Source organism: Ochotona princeps, chromosome 4 (assembly GCF_030435755.1).
Source record: "Ochotona princeps isolate mOchPri1 chromosome 4, mOchPri1.hap1, whole genome shotgun sequence".
NCBI lineage: Eukaryota > Metazoa > Chordata > Mammalia > Lagomorpha > Ochotonidae > Ochotona > Ochotona princeps.
This window is the reverse complement of record NC_080835.1, coordinates 48,199,537-48,215,638: the sequence shown is the minus strand read 5'-3', so window position 1 is coordinate 48,215,638 and position 16,102 is coordinate 48,199,537. Positions and strand designations below refer to the sequence as shown.

General features: G+C 42.9%; 1 protein-coding gene across 4 annotated transcripts in view; it reads right to left on the bottom strand.

Moving 5' to 3' along the window:
* RIC3 (RIC3 acetylcholine receptor chaperone) overlaps nt 1–16,102 on the bottom strand; it is a 121,902-nt gene that overhangs the window by 7,303 nt on the left and 98,497 nt on the right. For 3 of the 4 annotated variants that reach the window (XM_058663433.1, XM_004593812.2, XM_058663432.1), the window contains exon 5: nt 12,633–12,781. In XM_058663433.1, coding sequence (XP_058519416.1) covers nt 12,633–12,781 — 149 coding nt within the window. The remainder of the gene's footprint in view (nt 1–12,632; nt 12,782–16,102) is intronic. The other variant, XM_004593813.2, reaches the window with a different exon arrangement.

Here is a 16,102-nt window from a genome sequence, read left to right as displayed (position 1 = left end):
CTCAACGCAGTCCTCAACACGGCCTCCTGATCCCAGCAGCCTGCTCCTGCGAACCTTAAGGCGCAGTGCTCATGATTCAACTGCAGTTCTTGGCACCCATGTGGGAGGCCTGGACGGGGCTCCTGGCTTCAGGAAAACAGCCCTGCTGCAGGCACCTGAGGAGTGCACCAGTGCAGGGCAGACAGCCATGCCCAACTCAAGCACAAGGAAAAACTTCCCAATAACCTGAGCCTTCTGTTTCACCATTCAGTGTCTACCATTTCATGACCCAGATGCCAATGACACACAGCCACCACACTCTTGGAATCTGTAAAACCTTGAGCTAAACATTTTCCAGATTTTCATCAGCAAATGGTCTCATACAGCTATCTGTGGCTTTCACAGCTCCCTGAGTCGTGGAAGCCTGCTTCCTAGTATGGTCCCAGCCACTGAATGCCTACAAGAAGCTCAATGCAGGCTGTTCTGTCTTTGCCTTCTCCCATAGCAAAGCTTACCTGTGGATTTCTGACACTTTGCTTTGGTTTAAGAGGGAGAGTCAGATCCAGGCACCATACCTTGTTCAGTGAGGTCGGCAGCCCCTGTGATTTGAAGATGTTTCTATTGGCTGTAGAAACATACATACAAAAACCTCAGCAGTGGGGACATTTGTGGCACTGTGGGTTAAGCCACTGTATGTGTTGCTGGTATCCCGTATTGCAGCACCTGCACCTGCTCCACCTCTATTGTAACTCCCTAATAATTCATGAGGAAGAAGCATAAGACAGCTCAAGTACCTGGATTCCTGAAAGCCACATGTCGAGACCTGATTCATGCTCCTGACTCCTGGTTAAAGCCTAGCCCAGCTCTGGCTGTTACCCTTTGGGGAGTAAATTAGCAGATGGAAGATTCCTCTCTGCCAGCCAAACACATAAATTGTTTCAACAGACTTTAAAATAAAATATTTAGTTTATTTGAAAGGTAGAGTTACACAGGAGAGAGGAAGACTACCTTCTGTCTGCTGCTTCACTCAGATGGCTGCATGGCCATAGCTGCATCAGACCAAAGCCAGGAACCTGGAACTTTATGCAGGTCTCCCACGTGGGTACAGAGGCATTAGGGTTTGAGCCATCTTTTGCTGCTTGCCCAGGCACACTGGAAGGGAACTGGATCGGAACTGGAACAGCAGGGACTCAAGCCAGTGTTCACATAGGTTGCTGGTGTCATGGGTAGCAGCTTGACCTACCAATGCTGGCCCTGGATGTTTAAAACAAAATCCTAGATAATATAGAGCACTTGCTGTGGCCTATTGATGCAATCAGGAGAAAATACACAAGATCTCAGTATCACAGCATACTACTTGAGACACTTTATAAGGAATATACTTAATAAATGTATAAACCAACAACAGGTGTTTACTAACATACTGTACAGACTGCACATGCTATACCTTTTTCATATTTAAGAAATGGGGCTTTCATCTGCTGATTCACCCCCTCACATGCCAGATCAGCCCAAAGTCAGGAGCCTGGAACTCAACCTGGGTCTCCACATGGGTGGTGGCATGGACTCGAGTGTGAGCCATCACCTGCTACTGCCCAGGCTGTACCTAAGCAGCCGGATGGAACTGGAGGTGAGCCAGGACTCGAACCAAGTACTGCAATATGGGATGCATGTATCTCAAGCATCCTCTTAACACAGATTGGTTTATACCAGCATTACTATAAACATGTGGATATGCTTTATGGTGTAGCATTATTAATACCATGAGGTCACTAGGAAATAAGAATTTTCAGTTCCATCATCTTCCTATGGGGCTACTATTATATATGCAGCCCACTGCAGACCTATACATATATATATATTTACTTGAGAGCAAGCGAGCCAGCTTCCATCCACTGGTTATTCTCCAAATGCCCACAACAGCTCATGCTGGGCTAGAGCTGAGAGGTGGAGTTTCCATCACTTCAGCCATCACTGCAGGAAGCCAGAGTCAGGACTAAAGCAGGGAATCAACTCAAGCACTCCAATATGTAAGGCGGGCATCCGAACTAACATTTTAAGTACAAAGTCAAACACCTCTTTATATTCACCCTCAAGGAAGCACAGTGAAAGTCAAGAGGATACAGAGAAACAACTCTGAATCAGGAAAATAACAAATGACCAAAATAGAGATACTTAAGAGCCTGAAATTATTTCTAAAATTATGAATTTAAAAAATACAAAACAGCAGCCCCACTTACACTAAGGCATTTGTCCCAAGATTCCCAAGAGATGCCTGATACCATGGACAGTTGCAAGCCCTATACATGCAGTGCTGTTCTTGTCTCACATGTGCTGGGATCCCATACACTTGCACTGGGGTGCCAGTTTGTGTCCTGGATGCCACATGTGTCCTGGGAAAGCAGTCGAGGATGGGCCAAACCCTTGGGCCATGGGAGACCTAAAAGAAGCTCCTGGCTCCTGATCAGCTCAGCTCTAACCATCGCAGCCACTTAGGGAGTGAACCAGTGGATGGAAGATCTGTCTCGCTTCCTCTCTACAAATTTGATTTTCCAATAAAAATAAATCTTTAAAAAAAATTTAAAAATTTAAAAACTGGCAAGGGATCTGAATAAGTATTTCCCAGCAGGAATGCAATTAAAATCACAATGAGTTATCACTTTATGCCTATTAGAATGTCTGTTTTTTGTTTTGTTTTGTTTTTAAGATAAAGGTAATGAGACTGGCCAAATCAAGGAAAGAAAGGGAACCCTTATATGCTGCTGGCTGGTGAGAATGTGAATTAGTACAGCCATTACTGAAAACAGCACGTTTCAACACCTTTCCACGTGCTTGTTTATTTGATCTGGTCAAAATGCTCTGTATCTTCTGCTTATTTTCTAATTGGATTATTTTTTACTGTAGAGTTTTAAGAGTTCTTTATATATTCTAGATAGTAGTCCTTTTCTGGATAAGTAGTTTGTTTTCTGATAACTTGTACTCTTTGACCTATATATGCTATTCTACCAACCTTTTAACCAATCTGCTATGTCTATGCATTTGACTTAAAAAATTATTTGGAGACAGAGTATATGCACATGAATAAACATACCCCATCCCCTGGTTCATTCTTCAGATGCTGGAAATGGCCACAACAAAGCCAGGAACTGTAAACTCAATCCATGTCTCCCAAACTAGTGACAGGAGCCCAACCTGTCACTACATAGGAGTCATGTGAAATAAGCCAGACGCAGACATCAGGCAGTCCCTCAGTGCGGCAGTGAAGAGGCCACTTAGGATGCTTGTGTCATGTATCAGAATGTAGTATTTGAGTCCTGGACCCTCTTGTTTCCATCCAGTTTCCTGCTGGTGCACATCTCGGAGAGAGCATATGAAACTACGCGTCCCAAACTAGTGACATCACTGCTGCCTCCTGGGGCTAGTGGCAGGAAGCTGGAGGGAAGACTGGAACCAAGTAACTAACCCAGGTACTCCAGTGTGAGATCACACACATCCTAACCGCTGTCTTAACTCCTAAGCTAATTCCTCCTACCTGCCTTTAAGTTTAAGACATTAAGATTTAAAAAAAAAACATTTATTTGAACCATAGAAATATACAGAGAGGAAAATGCAGAGAGAGATTTTCCATATTCTAGTTCAACCCCCCGCTCGGCCCCCAGCAAATAGCTGCAGTCAGGGCTGGTCTAGTCCAAAGCCAGTAGCCCATATCTCCAACTAGGTGTCCCGCATAGGCAGTACGAGCCCAAGTCCTTGAACCATTCTCCACTTGTCTCTCAAGTGCATCAGCAGGGAGCTGGATTAGAAGCTGAACTGCAAGGATTTGAACCTAAACTCAGAAATGGGAGCCTGGCATTTCAAGTTGTGGCTTAACTGGGTAAGACATAACACCAGTCTCCAACCCTTGATTTTGTTTAAAAATGCCACACATAAGTGAAACCAGGTGCTGTCTCAAGTTTTAAAATATATTTTCAATTTTTATTGCAATATAAAGAGAGGAGGGCAGAGCAAGTTAGTCACTCCATCCATGGTTCACTTGCTGAATGCCCACAATAGGCATAGCTGAGCCAAGCCAAGGCCCAGACACAGGTAACAAGTATGGGTCACTGTCTCCCACGTGGACGCAGGGACCCAAGTACTTGAGCCATCATCATATGCTCTCTCCGAGATGTGCACCAGCAGGAAACTGGATGGAAACAAGAGGGTCCAGGACTCTAATACTACATTCTGATACATGACACAAGCATCCTAAGTGGCCTCTTCACTGCCGCACTGAGGGACTGCCTGACGTCTGCGTCTGTCTGTCTGCGTCTGGCTTATTTCACATGACATAACATCCTCAACTCCCATTCATGTTGTCACCACCCCCTTCTAAACTGAACAATATCCCATTGTGAATATTTACCACTATTTTTATTTTTATCCATTTATCCACTGAGGGACCCTTAGGTTGTTTACATTCCTTGGCTACTATGTGTAATGCTGAAATTAAATGTGCAACGCAACAGCTGTCTTCCCAAATTGCTGACTTCATTTCATTTGTGTATTTACCCAAAGATTGCTGAGTCATATGGTAGTTCTTTATTTTTTCAAATCTGCTTATCTGAAAGAGTCAGACATCGTCCATCTGCTGGTTCCTCCCCATATGGTCCCAATGTCCAGGGCTGAGCCAAGCTTCATCCGCATCTCCCATGTGAGCAGCAAGGGCCTACATAACTTCATCCACTACACCACAATACCAGCCCTGCAGATTGTATTCTTAATATTTTCTAGAACTTCATACAGTTTCCATAATGGCTGCACCAGTTTACATTTCCATCAGTATACAAGGATTCCCTTTTCTCCTCATCCTCACCCAACACTCATTCTCTCTGGTCCTTGGGTGTGATCTCACTGTGATTTTTATTTCCATTTCCCTTGTGACTGTTGATAGTGTTTAGCACCTTTTCATATTCCTGTTGGACATATGCATTCCTTCATTAGACATGTCAATTAAGGTCCTTTGCCCACCTTTTAAAAGGTTGGGGTTTTCTGTTTCTTCTTTTGCTACAGATTTTTGTCAATTCCTTATTTGAGGGGACCACAAAAATTTTGTGGAAGATGGAATTACAAGATAATATATAAAAATACATGAAATGAAATCACAATATATAAACTTTTTCAATATAAGCTCTAACAATCGTCAACAAGAGGCTTGGGTAAGCAGAATAAGGAACACCAGAGACAGAAGACATAATTACCACAGCCTGACAAAAAGCAAGAACAAATTAGAGACACTAAATTAAAAAAAAAAAAGCTTTCAGGATAACACTAAAAGACATAGAAGATGGCCCAAGGATGAAGGTGGGTGGGAAATGCAGGCAGGAGATGGGTGTAGAATGGGAATTATCAGTAAATTCCATAATATGTATTATATATAAGTGAAACTTGTCAACTTTTATAAATATATATATAAATTATATATAAACTTTTAAAAAGGTTTATTTATTTTTTTATTAGAAAGATCTGCAGAGAGAAGAAAATACAGAAAGAAAGATCTTCTGTCCACTAGTTTACTCCCCAAGTGGCTGTAACGGCTAGAGCTGAGTCAATCCAAACCCAAGAGCCAGGAGTTTCTTCCACATCTCCCATGTGGGTGCAGGGTCCCAAGGCACTAGGCCATCCTCCTCTGCTTTCCCAGGCTGCGGGCAGGGAGCTGGATGGGAAGTGGGAGATCTGAGTCATGAACCGGCGCCCATATGGGATCTCGGTACAAGTAAGGTGAGGACTTTAATCATTAAGTTACTGTGCCAGACCCAATTAATTAACTACTGAAAAGCTTATTTATTTATTTATGTAGAAATTCAGCTACGGAGAGAGAGGGAGGCCCTTCCATCTGCTGGTTCACTCCCCAGACAGGGAGTGATGGGCACCTTGATTACCATAGCTTTATAGTAAGCTTGGAATCAAAGACACTGATTCTTCAAACTCTTTTTCAAAATTTTTATCCTAGTCCTGTCTTTTTAAAAGATTCATTTATTTAATTGAAAGGCAGAGTTACAGAGGAGGGAGAAATACAGATAAGGATCTTCTGTTCAGGAGTTTACACCCCCAACAGCTACAACAGCTGGGACTGGGCCAGGCTCAAGTTAGCAGTCTGGAACCCCATGTGGGTCTTCCATGTGAGTACAAGCAGTCGGGCTATCTTCTGCTGCTTTTCCACATACATTAGCAGGGAGCAGGGGTCAGAAGCTGAGCATCTGGCACTTGAACCAGCCTGCATATGGGATACAAGTATCCCAGCTGGTGCCTACCCACTGCACCACAACACCAGCCCCTCTTCAGCCTTTCTACTTACATTTCAGAATAATCTTACCTCTAGCTACAACAAATCTTTGAAGGGAACTGTGTTAAACCTGTAAGTAAACTTGGGAAGACTGACATCTGTATTACGTAGAGTTTCCCAACCTATAAATATAACATGGTTTCCATTTATTTAGATCTTTTTTTTCCATTAATAGTGTAATTTTCAGCTTATAAGTTCTGTACATGTTTAGTAAGATTTACATAATTTTTAAAAATCTTTACTTTTTATATTTTTGGACAGGCAGAAACAGAGAGCTCCCATATACCAGTTCACAGTCTAAGTATCTCTACTACTTAGGGCTGAGCCAGACTGAAGCCAGGAGCTGGAATTCAATCAGGTCCTCCACATGGCTGGGAAGGACCAGCTACTTGAGCCACCACCTGCGGCCTGCCTAAGGTGCGTGCACAAACGCAGGAAGCCGGAACCCAGGGGCGGGACAGGGCTCAGACCCCGTCATTCCAACCCAACCCTTTGTTCTGGGATCCAGGAATCCCAGGCAGCCTCTTAACTGCCTGTGCAAACAGCCACCTAGAAATAGTATAGTTTAATTTTATGTAAAATTGTTCACAACTAGAAATGTAACTGGTATTAATAAATTCACCTTTTATCTTGTTGAATTTACTCAACAAGTTTTGAAAAATAGATTCCTCAGGGTTCTGTACCTAATCTGCAGGTAGGGGGTTTCTTGCTGCTTGCCCTGATTCCCTCCATGTGCTGAACTATGCTACTGGGAATGTCTAGCACTACGACAGATTCCAGAGCAAGGCTATCCTCGCCTGTTCCGAATCTTATGGGGAAACCATTCAACTTTCACCAGGAAATGTAACATTAGAGGTTGGCAGTTAGCCTGCCAGTTAAGACTGTCACATACTGGGCCCCACACGGTAGCCTAAGGGCTGGAATCCTCACCTTGCATGAACTGGCACCTGATATGGGTGCCAGTTTATGTCCTGGTCGCTCCACTTCCTTATTGGTTCCCTGTAGTCCACAACGTGAGCGTCTCCAGTGCCATCCTGACTGATGGACCAAACGCCTGCCCCTCGCTGGGCCTTGATCTGTTTACCACTGGGCTCTCTTTCCCTTCTTGCTGGGATTACCGTATGCTCCCCGTAATGCAGGGTCTGAAACTGGTGCTTTCTGTTTGGTTTGGTTTGCTAACTTTGCGGCACAGGGAGTCTCCATTTCTGTATCACTGCCAGGAGCATAAATAAAATATCATTCATTTAACAGAATAATTCCAGAAGTATTCATAAAGTTCAGTTTTGAGAATACCCTACAACTAGAAAAAATGGTTGTACTAGCTCATTAGCAGAAAAGAACTTCTTGAGCATTAAAAGCACAATGCCAGATCCATTCACAAGGAAAGCTGTCAAAAAACTGGAATAGGCAAGTGTTTCCCTAACCCAATAAAGAGAATCTGTAAACCTTACAGGACATTACATTAAAAAATGCACTTACTTGGGCCTGGTGCAGTAGCCTAGTGACTACAGTCCTCACCTTGTGCACAAGGATAGCATATGGGCACTGATTTTAATCCTGGCTGCTCCACTTCCCATCTTGCTCCCTGCTTGTGACCTGAGAAAGCAGTCAAAGATGGCCCAAAGCCTTGGAACCCTGTACTTGCATGGGAGACCCAGAAGAGGCTCCTGGCTCCTGGCTTTGGATTCTCAGCTCCAGTTGTTGTGGCCGCTTGGGGAGTGAACCAACAGATGGAAGATCTTTCTGTCTCTCCTTCTCTCTATGTATATCTGCCTTTCCAATAAAAAACAAATCTTTTTAAAAATACATTTACTTACAGGAGATGGAGAGAAAGATGCTGTCTGCTGGTCCATTCCTTAAATGACCACAGCCAGGAGTGGGCTGACTTGGAAGCTGCTGCCGGGAACTCATTCCAGGTCTCTCACAGTATGGCAGAATTCACCTGAACTATCACTGCTGCCTCCCCAGGTCTGCATTAGCAGAAAATTGGAGTCAGGAGCCAACGTTTGGATCAACCCCTATCTGTCCCAACCTCCAGGTACTCGGATACAACTTCCAATTAATGTATGTTCTATGAGGCTATTGATGGTTCAAGTGTGTGAGTCCCTTACGTACTGTGGGAGATCCCAGCTCCTGACATTTGCAGAGTGAACCAGCAGATAGAACTCCTTCTTTCTTCCTCTCAAAATAAATAACCTAAAGATTAGTTCAGGGAAGCCAGGGCAACTAGAATTCACATGGGAGAATCCTGCAAAGCACAGAGCCTCACAGAGAACGAGCTTATAACCTTTGCATACATGGAAAGGAAACTAACACCAGGAAAGGACCTTCTGAAAGAAATCAAGCTTACAAGTTCCTGGAATGCACACGGAGCTGGGAACACATTGTCTTTACTAGCAACTACGCTAGTTAGCCCTAAAAGAAAGGCTGCTCGAGACTCAGATCAACAGTCTAGAGGAGACTTAGCTGATTCCTGGCATCTTCACTGTCTGTCAGAATGAAGTCTTATATTACTAGAAGTATTCATCAGTGTACCTGGAAAAGCAGCAACCAATGGACTAAGTGACTGACCCCGGCCTTCCACGTGGAAGGCCAGGCTGTGAGTTCCTGGCTGCTGGCTTTGGCTGGGCCCATTCCCGTCCACTGCGGCACCTGGGAAGTAAAGCTGCAAACTGATGGGAGATCTCTGTCTCTCCCTCTGTCATTGTGCCTTACACACAAATAAATATTTTTATGATTTATTTCTTTTTATTTCAAAGAAGTCTTACAGAGAGGCGAGACAAAAACAGAGACCAACTCATCTGCTGGTTCACTCTTTAAATGACAGCAAAGCCTGAAGCTGGGCCGATCAAAAGCCACGAGCCACGAGCTTTCCCTGGGTCTCAAACATGGGTGCAGGGATCCAAACATTTGAGCCATTCTCTGCCTTCCCCAGATAACAAACGGAGAACTGCATCAGAAATGGAGCAGCCGGGACATGAATTGGCACCTATATGGGATGCTAGTGCCATAGACGGAAGATTAACCTGCTATACCAATGTTTTAGCCCCATAAATAAATTTCATAAAAGTAGTAATACTGTCTTAATTGACTGACAATTTGATCATTTAAAACAAGATCCTAAGGAATCTAAACCTAACAAACCCATTTAAAAGAAAAGTACTAAAACTAAGTAAGTGTATTTAGCAAGGCACAGGATATAAGGTCATAGTACAAAAATAAATTATATTTCTATAGAGTGCTAACAGAAGCAATTAAAAATTTTAAATAATTCTTGTGATATAAAAAATAAACTCCATTAAGCCTATGACTGCAAAATTCAATGAAAATATGCCCCTGTAAAAATTAGAAAAAAGTTTGACAGCAAGAATCAGCCCCTGCCTTCCTCCCCTGAGGACACAGGAGGAAAAACACAAAACCACAACCTGTGTCCCACCCTCCTTCCTTGGTACCTGAACCTCCCCATCCTAGTCAGCCTACGGGTGTGCATCCCTCTCAATTATGTAAATACTAAACAGAAAATTAAAAATAGAAATCACTTTTGTGATTAGAAAAGAACAAGTGAGGCAGGAGAATGGCAGGTGGGGAATACAGGCAGGAGGGAGGGCCGAGGGGGAAGTGCTGCTATGTTTCCAACCCAGGAGTATGAAATACATGGAATTTATTCACTTTATATCAAGAAAAAATAATTTAAAATATGAATTCCTTGGAGTAAATTTATAAAACATGTGAAAGACCCACACACTGAGAATTATAAAACAGTGCTAAGAAATTTTAACAGCTATGTATATTACATGTTAATGAATTAGAAGGTTCAACATTGTTAAAATATCAATTCTTTTATATTAATCTAAACAGTGTAGTAGCAATCTAAATATAAAGCTTTGTTGTAGAAACAACTGATACCTTGGGAGCCCACCTGAAGGGGCAGGCATTTGGCACAGCAGGAAGCCATCCCCTGGGATGCTCACATGGGTATCAGAGTGCCTTAGTGCAAGGCCCAGTTCTGCTCTGCATTTCCACTTCCTGCTCATGCGCAGCCTGAGAGGCAGCTGCCGTCTCAAGAAAGGGGTCCCCACCATCCAAGTGGGAAATTCAAACTGAATTCTGAGCCCCTAGCTTTGGCCATGTCCAACCTGGCTGTTGCAGAGATTCTGGGAAACAAACAAATGGGAGATCTCTTTCAAACAAATAAGAATTTAAAAACAAAAATTTTAAAGAATTTGCACTACCTGATTGCAAGATATATTAGAAACACACAGTAATAAAGACTATGCAGCTGTATGTCTCTATGCATACACACCAAAGATCGACTCCCAGTGAAAGAACTGAATACATCCTAACAGTACGATGATGGGCTCTCTGACAATGTCCAGGCCTACATTGTTGGGAAACACCTCAATAATGGCATGACGGACTTGCGACTGTTCATGAAGGACACCATTGTAAAACTAAAGGGGAAATCAATGGGGGTGGGGAGGGACCCTCGGGAAGGGCACAGGCAACCCCAGAGCCTATGGAACTATACCATAAAACAAAACAAGTTTAAAAGAAAAACAAATTCATACAAATTTAATTCCAATGAAATAAAGAAACTTTACTACTTAAAAAAATACCATGTAACATTGGTGTAAGTGTAGACATATATACAGTTTTCTAAGAAAGATTAATTTATATGTCATAAAGCCAGGAGATGGTGAAAACTGTAAATCACCTATCCAACAAAAGGTTACTATCTGGAGTATATCAACAACTTAAACAACAGAAAACCCATCTAGTTGAGAAATAGACTTCAATAAACAGTTCTCAAAAGAACAACAAATAGCCAACAGGTTTATGAAAAACTGCTCAACATCACTAGCTATCAGTGAAATGGAAATCAAAACCACAATGAGGTATCACCTCATCTCAGAAAGGCTAAAATCCAAAACAGAGGGATTAACGCATGCTGGTGAGCATGTGGAGAAAGGGAAACACTCAGACACACAGACACCACTGGCGGGAATATAAATTGGTGCAGCCACTATGGAAAACAGTGTGGAAATTTCTTTAAAAACTCAAAATAGACTTATCATATGATCCAGCAATGCCACTACTGGGGATATGTACAAAAGACTTTAACACAACGAATTAGGTACCTGCAACACCATGTTTATATCAACATTACTCATAACTGCCAAAATTTGCCATCAACCAAGATGTTCATCATCAGATGAATGAAGAAACTGTGGTGTATAGTTATTAAAAAAATGAAATTCTATCATTTATAGCAAAACAGATTCAACTAGAGGACATCATACTGAGTGAAAAATGGGTCTAGCCAGACCCAGAATGACAAATGCTACATGTTCTCCCTTTTATATGAGAGTGAAAATGTCAATATCAAAAAAAGAAACAAACAAAAATCATATAAAGTAAATGTATGTGTGTATTGGTATTTCTGCAACACTTTTGTAGAACTGTTCTATGCCTGTCAAACCAATGCTCAAGAATGTTACTTTCATTTTAATGATCCCTGATTACTTTATAATTTACTGTATATGGGTAAAATGGTCATTTTTCCATTCAATTATTGTTTATAGTCATTGTATATATTCCCACTAAAATAAGATTTTTTTTTGCTTTTTTAATCTCTTATTCAGTGAAGTGCTAAGCTTTTTGTTGTGTAAATGTAGAACATGTTACGTCAAAAGTTAAAAAAAGGAGAAGGGGAAAATGAGGGGGTTGAGAGGGAGGATGAGAATGTCACTGTGTTCTTAGAATAATCTATTAAGTATTTTTAAAAAGTCAAAAAGAAGTCTGTCTCATAGGCATATCACTAAAAGAAACATTATCCAAAGAAAGACTTGTGCGCCAAAGTTCATAGCAGCTTCATTCATAATGGCTCAAAGCTATAAATAATCCAGTATTCCTCAACTGGTGGATAAACAAATCATGGTATATCCATATTCAACTTATTCATCAATTTAAAAAAAAAGAATACTGGTGCAGTCATTAACACACATGAATCTCAAAAGCATTATGTTCAAGAAACAGAAATCACAGAGCATATGTGATACACAGAAACACTACAGGGACGATAAAGCCATGAAGCTGCTGCCTGGGGTGGGAGGTGAGATTAGCTGCAGAGGAGGAAGGCGATCTTCTGGGGCACAGAATATGTTCTTTATCAAGACTGGTAGTGTGATTATACAACTACATACAGCTGTCAAAATCGATAAAGCTATACCTTGATTCAAGTTGGTGACTATTATGCACTGTGTCTCAGGGATAAAGCCGACTATTGTTTCTGGAACAACAGCTAGCAAAGAGCTGAGGGGACACTGCTCACCTTCCCAGTCCTCCATGTAAGGAGCCTCCTCTGCTTCTTTCTCAGGAGTGGGTCTGTCCATGAACTTTCCTTCTTTCATGACCCTGGTGATTTCTCGGAGCTGATGCAGCAATCGTTTCTCTTGGTCAGAAGTCACCACCTGTGCTCTGCTTAGAAACATCAGACAGTCCAGCTACTTGGCAGCAAATACTCCCAGGCAACAGACAGACACATTACTCTGACCTGCCTGGGTCCTAGAACAGCAGGTCCAATAGCAGCAATTATTCTAGAAATTGGTCCTGTATGTACAAAGCTTAGAACTACACATTGATTCAATATTTGGATTTTATAAATGAGAAAACTAAGGCCCACAATAGATGAAGTGACTGCCCAATGTCCCACAGACTTACCATCAATATTGGGATCATTTCTCAGCTTTCAGTTCAGCATTCTTTCACTTCACTTCTGTGCCCTGACTTCTCTAATCTCCAAATAGTTTAACTCTTGATACCATCATTACTCTGTTTACTATAAACCACTTTCCTCTGAAATAAGGTCATCAAAGAAAAATGGTCTGGGCCATTATCTTCAACCACAGAAAAGCAAGTTATTAGAATCACCTTGGTGACTCTTCTGTCCAGGCATAAGGCTAGATTATCAAAACCCACAGAGAAGAAATTATAAATGCTTTTATATTGCTATTAATGGCAGCACTGTTACCAAAATGAAGTCTCCCAACTTCTAAAAGCATTCTTCACAATTCTTGAAGTACAGTGTTCTAGTTTCATAGTTTATTAAACCTGGTATGAGTCCCAATTTAACTGTGTGACTTTTGCAAATGTCTGCAAAAATATAGCACAGGGCTCAAATAGTATGATTAGTTTCTCTGAGGGAAGCATTGCCGCACATGATAAACAGACAAGGCCTTAGTGAGAAGGCTGAGAGTGGTCTGCTTTGAGACCAGTTTACACAGGGGTAGAATCTAACAGAAGCTACTTGGCTTCCTCCCACCACCCAGAACATTGAGTTGATACAAGCTTAAAGAAAAGCTAATGTGTCCTGTACTACTCTCATAGAAGTACATTTATGATTCCAACCAGCCAGTTCTGCACCTGCATTTCTTTTTGAATCAGCCTAACTTTAGCTTTAATAACTAATAGGGAAAAGAAAAAAAGGTAGTTCCACCCCAATCCTAAAATCAGGAGACTGAAGGTGCAACATTTCCACAGACCTTGCTGGAGGAAAATGAAAACATCAACTCAGCCCATCCCGCATTCAGCCAGAATCCCAGACATAACAGGTCTCTTACAGCCTTACTATTCCCCTCAGTACAGGAGTCCTGACCCATCACTCCAGCTCCTATGCCCATATAACCCTCATTCTAAGGAAACAGCCCACTCTGTGGGAGACCAGACAAGCCCAGCTGCTTATCACAGAGTTCCTGCCCTCAGCTGCACGTTGCTTCTCTAGACTGTATGTAAGGCATTCTGAGGCTCCTCCAATGAGACAGTGGTGACTACCAGTTCACAGAAAATCAAGAGCCCTTCACAAACAGAATGGCCAACCTCTCCAGAACTTTCTCAGAGAATTCATCTTCTATTACCTCTGAACAGTTTTACCTATTTTGTCCACATCATGCACTAGACAATAAATCAAGGTCTACCTTGTGACATCCTCTGAATTTACTGTAACCAACATTCTTGGGGATTTCTAATTGTCTCACGTGGTTCCATACTCCTGGGGGCAGTGATAGCATGTTCATCATCATTCAGGCAAAAGTGCTTGAGGAGAATCAAGACAGAACAGAGTAAGGGCACATTTAGACAGACAGAAAATCATTAGCCAGGGTAAAGTACAGAGGGTGTGAACCATGGAAATAGGAGAGGACTGGCCAATGGCAGAGGGACACCCTGTGGACATGGGGAAGCAGCAGACAGTGGAGTGCTGTTGCAGTGACCAGATATCCTAGCAGCGGCCAGTGATGGGTGATCAGAGCTCCACCAGTGACCAGGTCGCAAGGGGAGTCACTGGGAGCTCAGGAAGTGAACCCAGGCACAGAACTGCCTGTCCTGTTGATTTGCATGATTCTACCATAAGCAGAAGCAGAGTGGCAGAACCCAAGCAGGAGGGTGCAGGAACAGGGTGATTTCACAGCTCAGACCCCCACCAGTGCCACACTGGGCGCCATTTTATGTACTGAGAAAAAGGCCGTGCATGTGCTAAGCCAGGAGCTCATTTCCAGCTGGATGCATTGTACTGGTTCCACGAGGAAAAAAGTACCAACTTGACATCCTACAGCTTCCACCCCAAGATAGGTTCAGGCGGCCACCAGACCCAAAGACCAACAGGCCCAGACCCCCACCAGTGCCACACTGAGGGCCATTTTGTGTAGTGAGGAAAAGGCTGTGGGGCTGCAGGAACAAGAGCGAGCTGCACATGCACTGAGCCACTTCCAGCTCAGCTGGTGTCTGGTCTCACAGTTAAAAATAGCACTGACTTGGTATCCTATGTGTTCCAATCAAAATAGGGCCGAGTGGCCTTCAGACCTAACAGCCAGCAGGTTCCAGCAAGACCATCTCCACTGACAATCCACAGGTTGTGTCTCCCTAATCCAGGGCATTACTCAAACCAGAAATGGGAGAAAACCTGTGCAGGCAACGGTGTGGTCACAGCACAGAAGCACGGGGGGCGGAGAATGGTGAGCCAGGAATCGGGGCTATGAAGACCGTGCTGGAAGCCTGGCACAAGAGCCTGGTACTGAAACTCACTGGAGGGAGTGACACAGTGACTGCAAACAAAGAACCAGACAGCAAACACTATCAATGCAACCAACCTGTAGACCAGCAGGCAACACAGCTTAGAAACCCACTCTAAGGAGAGGAGTGTGCTAAGGAGAATGGCAATGACCAAGAGCAAAAGAAGAGAAAGGCATGATGAATATTACTGATGCCTCCCCCCTCAAAAGAGCAAAAACCTTTGTCAACCTTAGAGCTAACAGGAAATTACTGAAGAAAAGGGGGATAAAGAATTTAAAAACTTGTTATTAAGCTTCTTAACAACGATAAGCACATACAAGAGTTCAAGGAATTGAAGGAATTTGTCACAGGAAATAGCAACACCAAAACAAAACCAAGCCAAATTATTAGAAATGAAGGACATAATGGAGCAAATTAAACATTCAGTGGAGGGCCTGGCACGATAGCCTAATGGCTAAATCCTCGCCTTGCAGGCATCAGGATCCCATATGAATGCCTGTTCATGTCCTGGCTGTTCCACTTTCTATGCAGTTCCCTGCTTGTGGCCTGGGAAGCAGCAGAGGATGATCCAAAGCCTTGGGACCCTGTCCCAACACCGGAGACCCAGAAGACGCTCCTGGCTTTGGATCAGCTCAGCCCTGGCCACTGTAACTACTTAAAGATGTTCTACTGACAGAAAAGGAATAGCACCTGCAAAACCCAAAGGCAGGGGCTCGGCGGTATGGCCTAGTGGCT